General features: G+C 41.9%; 1 protein-coding gene across 1 annotated transcript in view; it reads right to left on the minus strand.

The window, feature by feature from the left end:
• Nucleotides 1-7,705: 7,705 nt before the first annotated feature.
• ibtk (inhibitor of Bruton agammaglobulinemia tyrosine kinase) overlaps nt 7,706-19,049 on the minus strand; it is a 31,971-nt gene continuing 20,627 nt past the window's right edge. Inside the window, 11 exon segments of the mRNA XM_083917559.1 lie at nt 7,706-8,847; nt 9,303-9,370; nt 9,373-9,399; nt 9,402-9,433; nt 13,853-14,056; nt 15,700-15,855; nt 16,053-16,151; nt 16,447-16,565; nt 16,849-16,994; nt 17,155-17,267; nt 17,489-17,616. Coding sequence (XP_083773685.1) covers nt 8,722-8,847; nt 9,303-9,370; nt 9,373-9,399; nt 9,402-9,433; nt 13,853-14,056; nt 15,700-15,855; nt 16,053-16,151; nt 16,447-16,565; nt 16,849-16,994; nt 17,155-17,267; nt 17,489-17,616 — 1,218 coding nt within the window. The 3' untranslated portion in view covers nt 7,706-8,721.

Genomic DNA, 19,049 nt, shown 5'->3' on the forward strand with positions numbered 1-19,049 from the left:
CTCGAAGGCTTATTTGATGAGTGTATTTGCCTAAAAAGAGCCTGGGAGGATTTTACACCAGAATTTCACTTTAATAGGTCTGCAATAATGTTTAATGTTTAATGTTTCACTTTAATGTTCTACCTACAGTATTTTCCAATTATGAAGCAATTCTTAAGGAATGAGTTGTATTGAATTTTGTTTGTTTACAGTATCCAGGAGAAATGCTGTCTCATTAGGAGCAATCCATAGAAAGTCTGACCTTTTTCTACCAACCTCACATACAGCAGGGGAGGAGAGAACAGAGCCACTTGTGATGTTGTGCCAAAAGGGGAAATAAGCAATAAGCAGCATTGGGTAATGAAACAATTCATGCAAGGTGCAAAAAAAAAGGCTCTGTTGGCTGGTGTGCAGAGTCTCTTGTGATGACAGTAAGAAATTCAAATGAAGTGTCAACCAATAGACATTTCACTTTGACACTGTCAGCAGAAGGGGAAATCCTCTTTCTGCTGCTGGCGTGACCGACAGAAGTAAAGACGATGGAATAATAGGGTGTCAAATTCGGAATCTGAAACACTTGACCTCAGAAACTATGCAGTGTGAGGATTGTCTCACATATGGGCGAGTGGATTCTGTTGCTTCAGCAAATACGAGTGATGACATAAGTAGAAAACAAAGATCCTGTCATTGTTCCCCCCCCCTGTGTCTCCTCACCCACCTTCCACAGAGATAACTGGATTTCCAGGAAAGCCACATTAGTTCGTCCCGGCTGTCTGAGAGATATTCCCACTGCTGACGGCAGAGTTAGTTGGGGTTATGGATCAGAGACACAAGGACAGAAATGGAATTTCCAGTCTCTTTCAGTCAAACTGCTTTTGACCCCCAGTGACAAAAAGATGGAGTATCGCTCCTGCATCAAGGCAAAGTAGCATGGGGTTATACAGGTTCTATTGAGAGAAGAAGCAGCAGCAGTAACCACTGTAGTACAGGAGATAACTTTATTTCAGCTCTTTTTGATCCCAAAGGGCTGGTGTGTGCGGTGAGCTCAGTTTCAAATTATCTTGGCAGATAAATTCTGAAGGTTACAGATGGGGTTCTGTTTAACAGGGAGGCGGAGAGGCCCATCTCTAATCTGCCTTCTTATACAGTTTTTCTGACATGTCAGAGCCTTGCAAGACAGACCCATTGTATCATCTGTTTCTGAGTACTGTATAGCTGTCTGGCTATCTAACATTCAGTGGATTCTCCATAATGGTGACAGTCCCCCCCTGGAAAACATCCCCACATCAGACAGCCAGACCTTTCACACAAGGGTGGTTTTCTAATCTGTCATACTTAATGCTTAATTGCACCATGCGTCTTTAACAGGTTTGTCAGTTTACAGTAACAGCGTGTCTTTGCGGTCATTCGTCTTGAGTGACTGCTAAGATAAACAACAGGGAGGAGAACAAACATATTTTATCTTTATTCAGTGGAGAAATAGTTTGTCATTTTTAGAAAATATTTTTATAGAGTGAGAAGAAAAGATTGATAGGCCAACCATTCTCTTATCCGTAGCTCGCATGAAGCTGACACCAGTTATCTTAACTTAGCATGACACAAGAAACAGTTAGTCTGTTTTTTTAACTAATCTGTTGGGATTAGTCTCTACCAGCTTTGTTCACCTAGACTGGAAATATTTCCCCATTCTTCCTGCAGAACTGGTGGGGTTCAGTCAGATTCTGTGGTGAGCAGTGATGGACTGCACTCTACAGGTCCATCCACAGATGTTCTGTAGGATTCAGGTCTGGGCTCTGACTGGGCCACTCTAGGAGATTCACCTTCCTGTCCTTTAGCCACTGTGTTGTTTTTATGGTGGTGTGTTTTGGGTCGTTGTCATTCTGGAAGGTGAACCACCTGCCCATTTTCAAGTGTCTAACAGAGGGACAAGGGTTTTCCTCAAGAATGTGGGTGGACTTGGCAGCATCCATGTTCCCTTCAGTCCTGACCAACTGCCCAGTCCCTGCTGAAGAGAAACAAGCCCACAGCATAATGCTGCCACCACCATGCTTCACTGTAGGGATGGTGCTTCGAGTCCATCCCAAAAAGTTCCATTTTACTCTCATCTGATCATATCACCTTTTGTCACATGGCATCAGAATCTTCAATATGTTTTTCTGCATTCTGTAAATGATACCCAGTGTGACATTTTTTCAGAAGAGTCTTCTTTTTTGCCATCCTGCCATACATGTAGAACTTGTGAAATTGGTGGTCGTCCTCCATTCAAAAGATCGGTGGTTCGATCCCCGGCTCCTCTGGTCTGCATGTCGAAGTGTCCTTAGGCAAGACACCGAACCCCAAATTGCTCCCTGTACTGCTTGTGTGTGAATGTGGTGTGATTTATTAAATTAGATTAGATTGTATGTAGATGTGCACTGCCATCAGTGTGAATGTTTGTGTGAATGGGTGAATGTAGTGTGAAAGCGCCTTGAGTAATATGAAGACTAGAAACTATTGTTATCTAAATAAGTACAAGTCCATTTACCGTGTGTGAGTGTGCGCGTGTGTGTACAAAAGTCTTTAGAAGAAAAATGCAGATGAGAAGTAGGAGTGGGTAGAAGCATCAGAAAATATTGCGAAAAGAAACTGGAAATCCTTCCCACACATTCACAACGACTGTCATCAGGTCTACAATTTTGGCTCTCAGGCTGTCAGAGTGACAGCAGAGGAAATAAAGAGGATGCCAGCTGAACGACAGCCAAGAAAGCAGGAAGGCCACCGCGTTCGGGTCACACTGAGTATAACACTTCCTGAGGCCAAAATGATCTTTGTAAAGCTGCCAGCAGAGTGACGGCCGTGGAGGGGACAGGTAATCCAAGGCTAACTGGCTCCATGTCCACTAAATAGGATTGAAAGGGCTAGTCGAACTTTTACCCCCATCCAACTGAGCCAGGCCAAAGAAGAGTATGAATAACTCTTAAGTAATTCTTAAGGTATTATGGAGGACCAGCACTAGGCTCCTAAATGACCTAACCTACTGTTCCAACTCTGCACTGCCACTTCCATATCTTTTTTGAGATGTTATCTAAAAATGCATCTTGAGTGACGTAAGATTTTTTAAAACATTATTTTTACGAGTCGTAAAGTTCTGTAAATGTGTATGCTCACAGAGGCTAACTTAGCTTAACATTTTCCACCCTGTTAGGCCTATAGACCAATATAAACCAGTTCACCATTAGCATTATGCCTGAAACTGGCCAATACATTTTAAATATGCAGTTAAACTGGCTACTATTCTTATATAATGCAAAAAAACATGACAAATCTGTCTTTTTTTTCCAAGTTATTTGGCCCAAATGTTAGCCATAACTTTTAGCAATAAACATGCAGGATATATCCATTACTTTAATATATGCATTGTATTTAGGTTTTCAGATGACTATTTAATTACTTTGACTATTTCTTGTAGACCTTTGATTCTCTGTCCGAACCTGATAACAGGCCTGTCTTATCATAGCTCTATGTCAGAGTGTTCTGTCTTTTGGTCTTACCTGTCTGGGAAAAATCATAAGCATTAACCAAGTAAGAGCCACTAGGTTGTAGCAAGCTAATCCACTGAAAACTGGAAAAACAAATGTCCAAGATAATACCCATCCCCTTCACTCCAAATCCAGATCGCAGAAGCAACCTTGGTGTGATCAGATGTATTTTCATTATGATTATGTTGTGGTCTTATTGTGTTTTATGTTACAGTGGCATTTATGGTGTCTGGAGCACTGAAATGAACAAATGTCTGTGTGTGGGATAATACAGTTCATCTGAATCTATAACTGATCGTTTGCACATACTCTATCGTAGGGCTTCTCAACGCCTGGGGGGTGTTCGGACTTTCATAGGAGTAGTTTTCATAATAGAGCAGTTTCTCATTGACCCCCATGTTAAATGGCTGTTTTCACAGCATGATTAAACCTATTTAAGGCCTGGTACAAATAACCATTCTCATCTGTATGTTTAGGTCATATCTCCATGACAACACTTAGGAGGGTGAATTTTTTTGTACCAGGCTAGTTTCTATTTTATTGGAGGTTTAAGTTTATGAATAATTATGGACGTGGTCTCTTGAGTGACAGTTAGCCTCTGGCCCTCACTTCTCCTCAGAGGCTAGTTGTCAGGATTAGCATCATTAGCATGCTAACTCTGTCATCTCGACCTGGACTGCGGTCAATCGCGTGGTGGTGTTTCCATAAGTGACAGGATGGTTTGCTTTTCAATCAACTGTACAAACAGATGGTTTAGGAGCACACCGTGTTAGCTCTGTTATGCTAATTAAATAGCCGCACTAATCTGGAGCAGTGGGAGGATTTGGGCCGTGAGGGTCTGTGTTTTACAGTCTATGAGCATGGTACTGTGTTGAATATCAGTTTAAATCATAGATCATAAATGCTGGCTGCCTGCACTTGACACCTGGAGTACCGTGTTAGTCTCTACCCTCTAAAAAATCCTTTTCCTGTTAAGAAAAAACCTGCCGGTCCCGGAAAAAATCTCAACATTGTCTCCCAATCCAGTTGATCTAGTAACTAGTTCTGTTAGCCTAGCTCCCGGGTGGTGGTGCTAAGTGGCTAATTCTGTATACGTCAGCCAGATTGACGTATCTCCCTCCCCACAACACATACATGACCTTTTTAGGTAAGAGAAAATGAGGAGGAGTCAAATTCTGACAAGATGGCGGCTTCCAGAGGCGAATATGATTTGATCAAGTTGAGAGAACGAGCGCCAGCGGTGAGGCTACGGCCATTTTTTATACAGTCTATGCTTTTGACAAGTGGATTCCACAACAATGATAAACAGAAGCAGGTAGGTGAGAAAAAGGGCCGCCTGTCAGATGACAGAGAGGTGACATGAACCTAAAGGTGCCTTCTAGTCCTTCAGTTGCGGCTTTTACCTGTTGCACCGTACTGTAGTACAGATCATTTATTTTTACATACATTATATTTTCCTAAGGTCCAATTTCCTGTTGCATTTTTTATTTGAGTTTAAGTATGTAATTATTTGAAAGTTGCCTTAAGCTCTGCATTGTTAATCTGTTATTCACTTTTGAGTACCTCACCTGGTCAGTTTTACCAAAATTTATAATATTATCTTTTATACATATGATGTTTCATAACATGTTCTGTATAAAACAAAACAAAAAAAGCTGTAAACCTAGGGGAAACTCTGAACATAGCATGACTGTGAGTGAGGATGGTAATGGATGTAGCCCACAGGTGCAGCCAAAGCTTCTTTTTTGGGAGGGGGGCAGTGGATCTTGATGCATCCTCTGGTTCAGGTGCTAGATCACTCAGTATGTCGTACTGCGTAAGATTTGAGATACCTTGTGTTAGCGGCCTCTGTGGTGGTAAGATGTAACTGTAGGTGAGCCTATTCTTTCAGAGCCTGCATCTTGTCACGTTCACGGTCACTATGCTTCTTGATTATTTGCCCTTGTTCACTTTGATGAGTTTTTCGTTTCTTTACTTTGGACTGGATGTTCAACAGTCTTGTTTCTCTGTCTGTTATTACTTCATTGTGATTCAGAAGTAATGAAATGGACCTGCGCTGGTCAGACACATTAGAGCGAACCGTGTATCATGCTGTACTCGCAGACAGGAGACATGCATGCACTTTTATAAACTTTATTGACACACCATCACCTCTAAACCTTCAGTCCGTCCCCTATATTTTACCCTCTTAAATCAATACGATTTCTTCTGACCTTACAAGCCTGACTCAGAAGTAGGATGTTCCAGATTTCTGATTACAATGAAACGCAGCACATGCTTCAGTGACCAGCTCCACCTGGGCAGACCAACTGCCGCTGACTGATATGCGTCACTAATAGAGCACTGCATTTGAATTTTGGGTGGGAATGTCGCCACAGACACTTGAATGTATTTCTGGACAAATCAGCAAATACAAGTACTTTCATTTGTGGGTCATATGATCAATCACCATTGCTTGAACTCACTCTTTGATAGATGGGAACAAAACAGACAATGAACTAGATGAAAATCTCATAAATTATAACAAATTGTAATTACTTTTTTGTTTTAAATCTGCTGCAGAACCTTGGCGAACAAGTACCCCCGTTAGTAATTTCTGTGAGCAGGAGAGAAGGGCATAACAGAGCCGTGACGCATATTTCGGGGAAGGTGCTCTTCCTGTGGAGAGATGGTGTAGGACAGGAGCTGTGGCCATAGAGCCTCCCTGCCAGGCAGATGGGAAAGTCATAGAGCCACCGTCCAGACACTGAGGATAACCTCATGATGAATTTGTTTATGGAGAAAAATCTACGTTCTACACTCCACAGAGTACCTCCTACATTCCCAACCTGCTCTGACTGAATAGTGCCAGATTAAAGCGAACCAAACCCACACTGATTTATCAGTGTCATCTGTTAGAGTCTAATGATGGAAAATGACTCTTAAGTAGTTCTCCAACTTCCATTCTAGTATTCCCAGGGACAACCGAAAGGGAAATATTAGGCTTACAATTTGATAGCAACTAGAATTGTTCAGTTTCAGTTTTTTACTACCATTTGTGAATCAGTTTCTGTGGTTCATCATGTTAAACAGCTGTGGGCTAGCAAGTTCAAACCTACTGATTTTGTTTTGTAATTTAGAGCGGTTATACGGATATATATTTATACATATACATGCCTGCAGCATATTTTTTTCCCTTACATAGGAAGTAGGTATAAGTTGGAGTCCTGGTCGAGATAAAGATGAGAGGAAGTTGATGAAAGTGACAACACACATCGTGAGAGAAACATGAATGTGTGATCTTATCTGCCCTGTACTTGCAATAACCCAATGTCAGATCAGTAAATGCAATAAGCAGTTTGTAATGATAAAATATTGTATTTAACACTTTTATATCATGAACAGATGAATAATATTTGGTTTAAAATCTGTTGAAATGAACACAGTTGGAACATGACAGCCGGCGCTGATGAAGGGATAGCATTCTAACATACAAAAACCTGAAAAGGGTTTTCATTTAATGTTCCATGTAAAGCTCATGTCAAAAATAAGTTCAGAACTATTGCATATGTAAATGCACTCATGGAGCGTGTCCATGTTCAAGTACATTATGTAGGAGGCTTGTTCAGTCTTTAAGGTCTAATTAAAAAAAAAAGAGAAAGAAAGAAAATGTAGTGTTGAACTCCACCTCCTGCAAAAACATTACATTTTTATTCAGAGCACATGTGCTCAGGGTGAGCAGCCCTTTTGAAAAATTCCACACTGTAGTATCAGCCCAGCTCATTGTGGAGGGATGTAAAGCAGCAGACGTTTTCTCTAAGGCTTTGATTCATGAGCCGTCTCTGCACTGACTAATAGATCCTAATGTGTATTTAATATTCCCCCCCACAAGCTGTCTCTCTGACTTCAGATGTGATGCTCTACGTATAATTACAGCCAATAAAAGCCTTAAATCTCCACACTGGCTGTTCAGATCAGGGTCATCGCAGTTAATCACAGGCTGACACTTGATAATAGTCCTTTGCTCATGCAGGGCAGCTAAAGTGTCAGGAGAGGGGCAGATTAACTCTTTATTAGATGCAATGAGAGCCACATTTTTCAGTCAAGGACCGAGATTCTATATTAAGACAGGAAAAGACAAGGAAATAAATGATAAAACGTAATCTCTCTCCTTTCATTCCGTGCACTGCAATCTAAACTGAAACAGAGACAGGATCATTGTGATGTGAGTTATTTTATTACATGCCATTTTCTTTTCACATCCTCATGTCTCACACAAGCAAATAGCATGGGAAAATGAGATTACATGGTCCTGATGTGAGGTACCTACAGAGCTTACACTGGCTCCAGAAGAAAAGCCTTAGGGTAAAATAACTTAATAGTGAGAGAGAACCATGTTTTTTTTTTAGCTTCTGGATCTGTATTGATTATTTGATAAAGGCACACAACCTTCTCTAAAACACACTAGTGACAACTTCAAAGGCGAGAAAGACAGTTTCAAACAGTCACCATTTACTATACCTGCATCACATAATGTATTGCAAATATGAAAAACCTATTTCATTCTTATTTAAAATGCATGTGTTTACAGAGTCCAGCAAGCAGTTTCACTGCAACTCAGCTGAAAAACAAGAAGACAAAAGGGACAAAGAAAGAAGCTAAACTTATTGCCTTGGTAAACAGCTCCCTTTATCTCTAAAGCATAAATCATGCTCTGCCACACTGGCACTCTCACTTTCTTAATCCCACTGAGAGCTTCCACTGATTTAACACCCACAAGCCCTCGGGGTGATGCACTTTGGACCCTTTTTTGTGGCTTGAACATCTCCATTTCTTTTCATTTCTTTGGCAACTGTAACTTCACATATTTATTTGGGAAAGTTGTTGACTATGTGTCATTGGTGTGCCAAGTAAAGACAATTCCACTAAAAGAACGAAAACAAGCTTGATTAATCCCAGGCCCCAAATGTCTCTTCAGAACCACATTCAGTTATGAAAAAAACACTCATTCTCTCTCACTCATACAAACAAAATGTTAAGCAGCAATAAAATAAAGTAATACTGCAGCGATAGGCATAAATCTGCATCAAACCCACCCCACACTGGGCTGGTGTCTGAGGCACATCTCAACTTGGACTGGTGGATGTTTCGGGAAGCTGCAGTAGGGACGCTTCCAACAATACAGAGTGACAACTGCAGGGGATGTTCTCACTTTGATGCTCTGTAGCGGCTGGGCTGTTAAACATCAGTGTTTGTTCCAGGTTGGGACTGCCATTGGACCTCTCGAAGACCTCTCCACCGCTATCAGCTCCTCGGGGTTGTCACGCGCTTTATAATGGAACAAGAGGTCTTGGATTGCCCGCTCTTCAATCTACAGGGGCAGAAAAAGACAAGAAAAGGATTTAGAGCTGGGGATATTGTGGGCAGCAAAACCACACTTCACTTGAGGGTTAAAGAGAAAATGCTGACACTGGGAGCTTAATGATAATAAGACTATTTTACGTAATGGCCACCAGAAAAGCCAAGAGGGGGAAAAAGGGTTTGGTGGAAGGTGCTGACAGAAGCCTGGCAGCAGCTTGAGTAGTACAGAGAGGCACCTCACTTCTAACCAGCACTGAACAGAGCGTGGTGTTCATTAGATACATGCCTGCCAGATAGGGATAGAAAGGACATGCATGCTGTGGCAAAACAACCCTGAATCACCCCCATTATGTTTTCCACTTGGATGCTGCACACACGAGCTACACATTCAGTCATGCCAGGAGTCAGTACTGCATGTGTGGGATGAGAGTGCGAGCACTAACGCGCACAGACAAGACGTGGTACCTGGATGAGCGCCAGCGGCTTCTCCCGGCTGCGGATCAGTGCAGCTTCCTGCTCCTTCTCCTCCTCACGATGGAGGCAAAGGTCACCAGGGAGGAGATGGAGGGCTGCCCACTGCTCCTAGCACCCATGGCCTAAGGGGGAAGAGAGAGAGAGAGAGAGAGAGAGAGAGAGAGAGAGAGAGAGAGAGAGAGAGAGAGAGAGAGAGAGAGAGAGAGAGAGAGAGAGAGAGAGAGAGAGAGGAGAGAGAGAGAGAGAGAGAGAGAGAGAGAGAGAGAGAGAGAGAGAGAGAGAGAGAGAGAGAGAGAGAGAGAGAGAGAGAGAGAGAGAGAGAGAGAGAGGGAGAGAGAGAGAGAGAGAGAGAGAGAGAGAGAGAGAGGAGAGAGAGAGAGAGAGAGGATGGGTATCAGAGCCTGTTGCTGTGATGGTGAAAGCACCAAGAGTGGACAAAGGTTGAGTCAACTACTACTGACAAGCTCCTGTGTGTGAACGGCCACCTGGCTTTCACACAGTTCTTCTTGACTGTTACAGGACTGAAGGTAAAACACATGTGCATCATAAAGTCAGGAGTGGCGATTGCTCTAAGACTGCAAGAGAAGCTCAGCTTCCCCTAAAATGTCACCAAAAAAAAGTGGTGAAATATAAATAGACTAAATAGGCACTAGAAAGCCTTCATCTTTTGTTCAGAATCAGCTACTTATCACAGGTAACCGGAGCAACTTCCTTCTTATTCATCCACAGCACCACATGGCTTTACACAGTCGGACGCTCAGCTTCTACTGACTTCAATGGGGAAGCGTAGAGCGGGTTGTTCAACTGCAGCCAAACTAGACACTTATTGGATAAATGCTGGCTTTGTCCCGCCCATGACGACGCTCTGGTCTATGGGTAGGCTGGCCCGGACGCTCCGCTTCTGCATGATGATTGGATAAGCTGTCTGAGGCGGAACCCTTTTTTGATTGACAGCTAAATAAGCGAATCAGAGATCTTGAAGTAGCCTGGCGCAGCAGCTCCAGCTGGCCAAGCCGTTTAAGCAGCCTAGCTATGCTGCCATTGAGAGGACACTGGCCAAGTCCCTGGAAAAGAGGCCTAGTTGGTACGACAAGGTCACAGATCATTTTCTTGAAAAGGAACGAAGGGTAGAATTTACATATAAATAAAGAAATACATTTATGATGTAGGCCGGAAAAATGAGCTTCCCCTCCTTGAAAGCTGCCCCTGGTACTGAGACAGCTCTTATTAAAGTTTTGAATGATCTTTGCATAAGCACAGATGCATGCAAGACTCTTATTCTTCTTCTGGACCTCAGTGATGCATTTGATACAGTGGGTCACACTACAGTATATTACTGGGTAGACTGGGTAATCTAAACTGGTTTAAAATCATAGGTGGAGAACAGAAATACTTTGGTCTCTATTGGGCAGTTCTGGTTAGGGTTAGGAGACTGGACGAATATACTGAGTACAAGCTAGTTGTTTTTTTGGAGATTTCTTTGGGCTGTACCGTTTTATTTTGTCTATTTAATGGTCTGCCTCAGAAGGAGCTACTGCTGCGTTATGGAGATCTTAGTCGGCAGGAATTAAGGATGTATTTTGACCAAATCAGAATATATTCTTCCTTGAGAGTTTATACATTTATTTATCACAAACAACACCCCGACCACATCTCCTAGCATGAAGGGTGTGAGGGTGTGAGGCTGACGGTGGCCGGTCGCCTAACCTTAGTTCAGGTCTAAAGAATACAAGATCTCTTTTGGGGTTCCACAGGGATAAAATATAGGTCCTGTTCCATTTGATGTCTGTAAGCTGCTAGTCATATAGGCCATATTATTTACAAAAAACAGTATTTCCTAACATAATTATGCAGATAATACTATGATTTACACCCATCAACTTCCATCCTGTTGGAAAAAAAAGGGATTTAGTTATTTGACCAGATTAATAACTTGGTGTGTCAGAACATGTTGGGGCAGCTGTGGCTCAGGGGCTAGAGTGGGTGTTCCCAATACCAAAGATCAGTTGTTCGATGCCTGGCTCCTCTGGTCCCCCACAAGCCGAAGTGCCCTTGGGCAAGACCCTGACCCCCATATTGCTCCCTGTGCTGTGCACAGGTGTGAATGGAAGTCGCTTTTGATAAAAGCGTCAGCTAAATGAAATGAATGAAATGAAATAAGCTGTGAACATATAATCAACTTTAAAATGTATGTGGTGAATATGTTAGCAAACAGCCGCCTATTTACACATCCAGCAGATAAGCATTCATCTTGTGTTGGGTTCTGGTCACCTGAGATAGTAAGTACGGTTAGTTGCTAACAAACTGTTCAACAAAAGTTGCAACTGGAAAATCAAAACAATCATCTGAAAGAATTAGCACAGATTCAAGGGAAACTGCAGAGTTAGGTGATAATTATTGTGTGGATTCTTCTCTACAAAGACCCCTTTCATATTTCACATAGTCATTGGATCCATTGGTATTAGAAATTAAAAAAAGCTACAAAATGAGGGACCCAATGTATGCTGATGTGGAAAAGTTAAGCTACTGCAATAGTTGGGTTTAACCCCCAACTTCTTGTTACTGCTTATACATCAGTCACTAAATGGCTTAGCCTCAAAATATACTGCTGAACTGCATGTGCAATACGAAACAGAAAGACCTCTAGATTCTCCTCCTGTTGCAGAGTTTCAACAGATTGGAGAAGCTTCTTTCCTTTACTGAGTCACACTTTTCTGCTGCCTTCTAATGTTGTGTTTATCGCTTTTTTATCTTTACAGTAGTAAAAGTACAATTGTATTCAACCTCTCAAAGTTCAATGTCCTTTAAAAGTTCAGATGTTGCTCTTTGAAGCTACCTTTTACATGCGCTTGTGTTTTATAAATCTGCCTTTACTTTTTACCTTTTATTTCCTGTCTGAATATCTACGTATATTCTTCGTCTCTACATGACATGTCAAATGGCATGTCACGTAGGGAAGAAAAAGAATGACATGAGCTTCCTGCAATCTGATTTGTGTGCGCTTAAACTGGTTTCTGATTTCATAGTTGCTATGTGAGTGTAGGAGACACACTGCGTTAACAGCTTGTTATAAATGTGGCCAAAAGTATTCCTAATCACTCACTATGATGTATGTTAAAGCTATATGGAAAGTGTTAAAATGTAAATATTCATAGAAGACATAAGGAGAGAAAAAAAGATTATAAAAGGGATCTCTATTAATTCTGACTTGGGATATTAAAAAAAAGGGTCCCAGAGACAATGCGAGGCTGCTGCTTCCTGAGCCTTGAACTCGTCCGTCTCTCTGCTCATCCAAATATCAAGACGAACCTGAAACCTGCTCCCTGTTATGTATGATCTGTTGTGACATGAGGGCTGCCCTTATCAACACTGATTACCATCACTGGCTTCACTAGAGTGACTCACACAGCTGTTTAATATCTAGAAGTCTGCTCTAAAGATTACCCACGCTTCAAGCTGCAGAGATACAGCAAAGCAAGTATATCACATAGAAAGAGACACTTACAAAAAGCTTGCGAGACAAGGTTCAATTTTAAGACCTGAAATGACTGAAAAGTTTACGTAAGTGTGAATGTGTGTGAATGGCTGTCAGCTGGGATCAGCTCCAGCCCCCTGCGATCCCGTCAGTGACAAGCGGTTGATGATGAATGGATGGATGGAAATAGATCATCTGCCTTCATGGACAATCGTTGTATGTAATTCAAGTAGAAATGCATATTTACAGACTGGAGCTCACACTGCTGTGTGTGCTGTGTTTGTCCAGCTGTCCAGAGATGTTGTAAAGGTCAGGGTCACTCAGTGTCTGTTGGCAGGTCACCCCAGCTGTACTGGGTCATTTGGAAATGTTCACCTCAGTCTAACGAGAGTGTCATGCATCTCTCAAGTTCTTTAACTAGAGGAGATCCTGTCAGTCAGCACATACATTCAACAAGTCGTCCAGTTAAGACTCACAACATAATCCTTTTTGCCTTTCCTGGAGAATCCATTTCAGAAAAACACTTATTGTTACTTCCCCATTCATTACTTAATCTCAAAGCAAGTGGGTGTCTGTGTAAGATCTATTTTGAATGCCTAAGTGGCCCAACAAAATAAAAAATAAAAAAGTTTTCTCAATCTGATGAGAGAAGAGAAAAGAATTAGGACGAATTTAATTTAAGTTTTTAAATTAAGGTTTGGATTAGATATTGTAATGAGGTTAGTTAGTATTTAAGTACTAGGGAATTATCTGAAATTAATGTGGTATCCTCTATAGTGTGTGAGTGTGAGTGTGTGTGTGTGTGTGTGTGTGTGTGTGTGTGTGTGTGTGTGTGTGTGTGTGTGTGTGTGTGTGTGTGTGTGTGTGTGTGTGTGTGTGTGTGTGTGTGTGTGTGTGTGTGTGTGTGTGTGTGTGTGTGTGTGTGCTGATTTAAAGAAACCCGAACAAGAACTTTTATGAAGACACTTCAACAGTGCCATCAAGTGGAAAACAGCAGTACAGAACACTAGAAAGTCAACCTTGTTTTGGCAGCAACCTCTATACTGTGTTATCTGTAGATGCTCACCCGGTGGGTCGCTCCGGTTCGCTGCTTTCGACACATTTGAACGTGACCCTCCTGGTTGCAGGAGCAGCGGTGACAGGAGACACCTGGTCACTCTGGCCCCTGTTGGCTGCTGTTTGTCCCACTCTGATCAAGCGGTTCTCCTCCTCCTCCTCCAGCAGCGCTCGAAATGAGCATGAGGAGGGTGGGGACTGGACTGCTGTTGCCCTGTAGATAAAAAAACAAACAAATGAGCACATTAAAAGTCAAAGATGGCTACACTTTTGATGCTGATGTGTTAGTAATTTATTCTGTTTTTCTTCCTAATTTTTCAGCACTGAATCGCTGAAACACCTTAGGTTATTTTAAATGTGAAAAATCTTCCATAAGCATCTCCACCTGGAAAAACTGTCCAAATTTACAATGTTAAGGTGAGGTTTTACTGTCAGTTGAAACCATAATTTTGTAGCCAGAACTTAGTTTGTGTTTCCTGCAGAGGGGATCTTGTTTTATGACTCTGTAGAGTAGATTTGCAGATTTTTCTATCCACAATGAAAGAATCGGACCACACAATGACGACTTGGTGCATGATAAACTTTGGCATCAATATAAACATTATGTATGGACTGATTTGACTTCACATTAAGGCTACAATAACCTCAAAATAAAAACAATGACATGACTATTCTCAGTTTAGCATCTATCTGCTTTCAACTTGTAGGTACTTGATTCATGTGTGACTGTACCATTAGTGTGTTCTCTCGTCATGATTCCTTAAGTTTTGTTTGGTGAACATGTTAGCAAACAGTTGCCTGTTTACACATTCAGCTGACAGAGCAACATTAGCATTAATTTGGAGTCGGGTTTCCAGCCATATGATGAACAAATGTCCAATAATGACTCTTCTTTTAGATCAGTCCTGGTCTCCACAAGCTCTTCAGTGAAGTATCTGTCTCTTTAGCAACTAAATGCTAATCCACTAAATTCACCAGCTAGTAGCTAACTTTGTCAGTCTGACATTTGATGCTTGACAGGTAGTGTACAGTGGGTGACGGAAACAATCAGCTGAAAGACGCTAAGACCCTGCGTAGACCTGACACCATGTCCTAACAGCATGTGCAATACAACCACTTTCAAAACATTGTTTTCTACTGGAATGTCTCAACTGGCTGCCAGCAACGCTGTGTTGCAAAGTGCGATACGGCATGTCGTTTTGAGCTGTGCTTTTGTCAGATGCCCGTTTTTATTTATTCCAGTCGCGGGCATTGGAAGCGCCACAATGGTGAAGAACAGCCCATTCATGAAGTTAAAATGATGCATTTTCTCAATGACAACTCCTCATTTTACTACAAAACCGGTGTTGGTGTAGATAAACGGCCAGATTAAGTACAGCCAGAAGAGGCTCAGAGGAAATGAGTGTCACTGCGTGTGTGTGTGTGTGTGTGTGTGTGTGTGTGTGTGTGTGTGTGTGTGTAGCTTTGTTAAGACAGCAGCCTATGTGAAGTTACGGCATTGAATCCTTGTTAAAGATATTAGGAGCCGGCTGGTGCACTGGCCAGCAGTTTTTCAGGTGCGTATTTTACAGCTTGTTCCACACATTTTATGTAGAAGTGTGGACAGAGAGAGTCAATCTGATGCGTTTGCGTGCTTTTAGGACACATGAGGGGAACTGCAGCAGTGGCTTGGTCATTCCAAGCTACTCATTTTACAAACACGTGTCATTTCATCCGTTGTTAACATAAAAATACTGACTGTATCTGCTTTGAAACTGTCCCACCAGTGACGGCTATAAAGTAATCAACAGGAACCAGAAAGTTATTTCTTGACAGTTGTGAGTATTGAAAGTGGTCCTCATATTTGGCCTTACTCACCAGGCCTTCCCACTGCTTTTGGATGGGGTTACTGTGGGGGTTGGTTTGGATGCAGTGGACTCCACACTAGCCTCCTTATTGGCCATAGCTAGCATCTTCCTCTGCTTCTGGGACAGTTTAGAGGGGAGAGGGGAGTGCTTTATGCTGGTGCTGACACTGCAGGCAGGAGGAAAAATATGTACTGTTAGCTGAAGTGAATAATAGTCAAGAAATAATGTTCACTCGAGTGGCAGTATCGCTTTCCTTCAGACTGGGCAGCAGGACAAAATGAAGCATCACATTTTATAAATAAAGCAATAGTTCAACTGTACTTAACTTTATGTTTTTAGATAATGTCATTAGACGTTTCATACCTTCCAGGGCTTTTAGGAGTTGCTCCGAGGGTGTGCAAAGAGTTGGCCTCCATGTCCATGATGGTTCTCAGATCCAAGACTGGAGGTGGACGAGCAGGACTGCAGATTGTAACAACACAGTCACATATACTACCTCAAACACACAGCTCAGATGTCATACTTTCTTTCTGAAAACCTCCTCCTCAATAGGAAGTGGGAGGATATAAGGTCTGATGTTTAAGTAGGGTACCTTCTATCTTCAAATCTCTAACCTTATTTTCAAAAATAAAGAAAAAAAGTAAAACTAACATTGCCCTCCTTGTGAACGTTCTATCCACAGTATTTTAGGATGAGATAAAAACTGAGAAGAGTGTTAGGATTAAAAAAAAAGATGTTTTAAAGTAAAGGATCTTACCAGGGATGGACCTTAGGGATGGTTTGTGGAGCAGAGTTGGGAGGGTTCGGGGGGCAGTCCCCCATGGATGTCGGGATGTTGGGTGGGGTCTTTAGCCTCTGGCTGAAAGCCTTCTCATCCTGCAGATGATAAATTACTATTTTATCTGTCGGATCTTTTTATTGTATTGAGCATTGTATTCTACAACTCCATGTATGGTAGCTACATTCATTTAATTATCCAACTTGATCATACAATGCTAATCTGATCATTTGAAGTATTTGTGTAATACTTTTATAATGCACGCACAGTAGGCAGCAACCTTCAACTTGGACAGAGACAACCAAAAAACCCACATCATCTGTTATCTTAAGTATGCAACAAAAAGACTGCATGTGATTGTTGTGGTGGTCAGACATTAACCTCGGCTCTGTCGTGAGAGACGGGTGACTGCATGTCTCGGGGACTGCCCACCCCCACGTAGCTGCCCTCTGAGTCGGACGTGAGCAGCTCCTGCAGGGACTCTGCTGAGTAGGCCCTACCTGACTTTACCAGGCACGGAGAAACCACTGAGGGGAAAGACAGTGTATCAGTGAAGTTATTACATATCATCTAAGGAGGAGCTGATGTGATGAAAAAAAAATTGAAGCGTGTAATGATGGTATTGGATGAAAAAACATATTTCGAAACAATATATCCTCCATGTGTGTTCCATTGTGTACTGTATACCTGCAGCAGGGGGGCTGTGGATGATATCAGAGAGAGTGTAGCCTCCTGAGCTGTCGGAGCGCCGCCTTGGTTTCTTTTTAGCCTTTATCTTGGCCTTCTTTAGCAGGATTTCCCTGAGGGGGGATAATGTGGTAGTATCATTAGCAGACATCTATTTGGGGCTCAACATTTAAGATGTTTAAAGAGGATTCTAAGGACTGAATTATTTTTTGGTCTATACCCACGTTAAAAAAAAAAAAAAAAGGACATGGGTTTTTTTTTGTGATTTGGAAATAAACACTCTTGTTTTTTAAATTTTTTAACATGGAGATAGTGAATATTTGTGTTTGTTTACCTGCAGGAGTGATCCAGTTCTGCTGCTGGTTTGGAGCTGAATGCTGAGTCCAAATCCTCATCCCCATACACACTGAGATCTGGGGCGTCAGGATATGGAGTGATAACCCTCTTCTGCATGGCTGGGATCTGAAATGGAAATAACACAATCTGACTCTATACAAATGTACATCAAAAGGGACTGTACTAGACACCCAGAGCATTGCTTTACCACCAATATAAATTGCTAAGAAAAGATATAGCAGAGTAAAAAACTCAAGTCTAATCAACTGTGCAAACAGAAAAAAAAGTTCACACACTGAAATTATCAGCCATAATACATTTGAAAATATTTTATAATGCAGCACATACACTCAAGATCAAAGTTAGGATAAATTATATATAATTGATTTATTCTGAAATATTGTTATTTTACTGATCAGAATTTGATAGAATATCAGCTGTGTCTAAACCACTGCTGTACTAGCATGTTTTTTTTTAAATAACCGAGGTACTGAAAAAAACAGTGATCAAAATGAGAGAACAGTGACCATTGTGTCAGAAGAGAAGATTTCAACAATGTTTTCTTCTCTAGGATTCAAAAATGAACAGGAAGTGTAGAGGCCACAGCTTTGAATGACTTCAGCACATCTGCACCCACAGGACATCACTAGTTTCTCACACTGCTCTGGTTTGATCTTGGTCCATTCTGACTCAGTCTCTTCCCCAGTTCACTAACTGGAGTGGGTTTCTTAGACACTGCTTCACACAGAAAGGATTTCCAGAGATTCTCTATGGGGTTAAGATCTGGACTCTGGTTTCTGAAACTCTGGTGCAGTGTGACAGGGGACATTGTCCTGCATGAAAATTGCAGCTGATTGGAGACAGTTGCAGTGAAGGTATTGCTTGTTGCTGAGGGAGGTTCACATAAACATTTGCATTCACCCTGCCATGTAGCTGTACAAGAGGCCCAACTCCTGCCGCAGAAAACATCCCCCAAACCATGACACTTTAATTTAACTGACTTCTTTACACACTTTGGGTTCAGTCTTTCCCCAGTCCTACGTCCAACAAAATGTTTCCGATCAGACATAAATAACCTGAACGTCATCTCATCACTGAAGTCACTCTGGAACAGTTCTCCTCTGTTCACACAACATGCTCCTCCGCAAAGGCAAGTCTAGCCTTTTTATTATTTCTGCTGATGAGGTTTGGTCACTGCAGAGTGGGCTTTCAGTCCCAAAAGTCTTAAACGATGAGACACTTTGTGCAGAGACAGATTCTTGTTCTGTTCAGAACTGAACTGGAGACCAACTCCAGCTGCAGTGTTGAACTGATTCCCCATTGAGAGTCTTCACATAATCCTGTTCTCTCGTGCACTTGTTTTACGTGGACGACCAGACTTTTTGGAGGGACTTAAATAAAATCTGTGTCCTTTTAAATTTTCAATATTCACAGACTGAACGCCCAAACCTCTCTCTGATGGCTGAGAGGGTCATCCCTTTGGCCTTCATCTGGACAACCTGCTGTCTCAGGGTTTCAGTCTCCTTAGAGCAGCTTCCCATCTTGCAAAGTAACCAGGA

Source organism: Echiichthys vipera (genome assembly GCF_963691815.1).
Source record: "Echiichthys vipera genome assembly, chromosome: 8".
Taxonomy (NCBI): Eukaryota; Metazoa; Chordata; class Actinopteri; order Perciformes; family Trachinidae; genus Echiichthys; species Echiichthys vipera.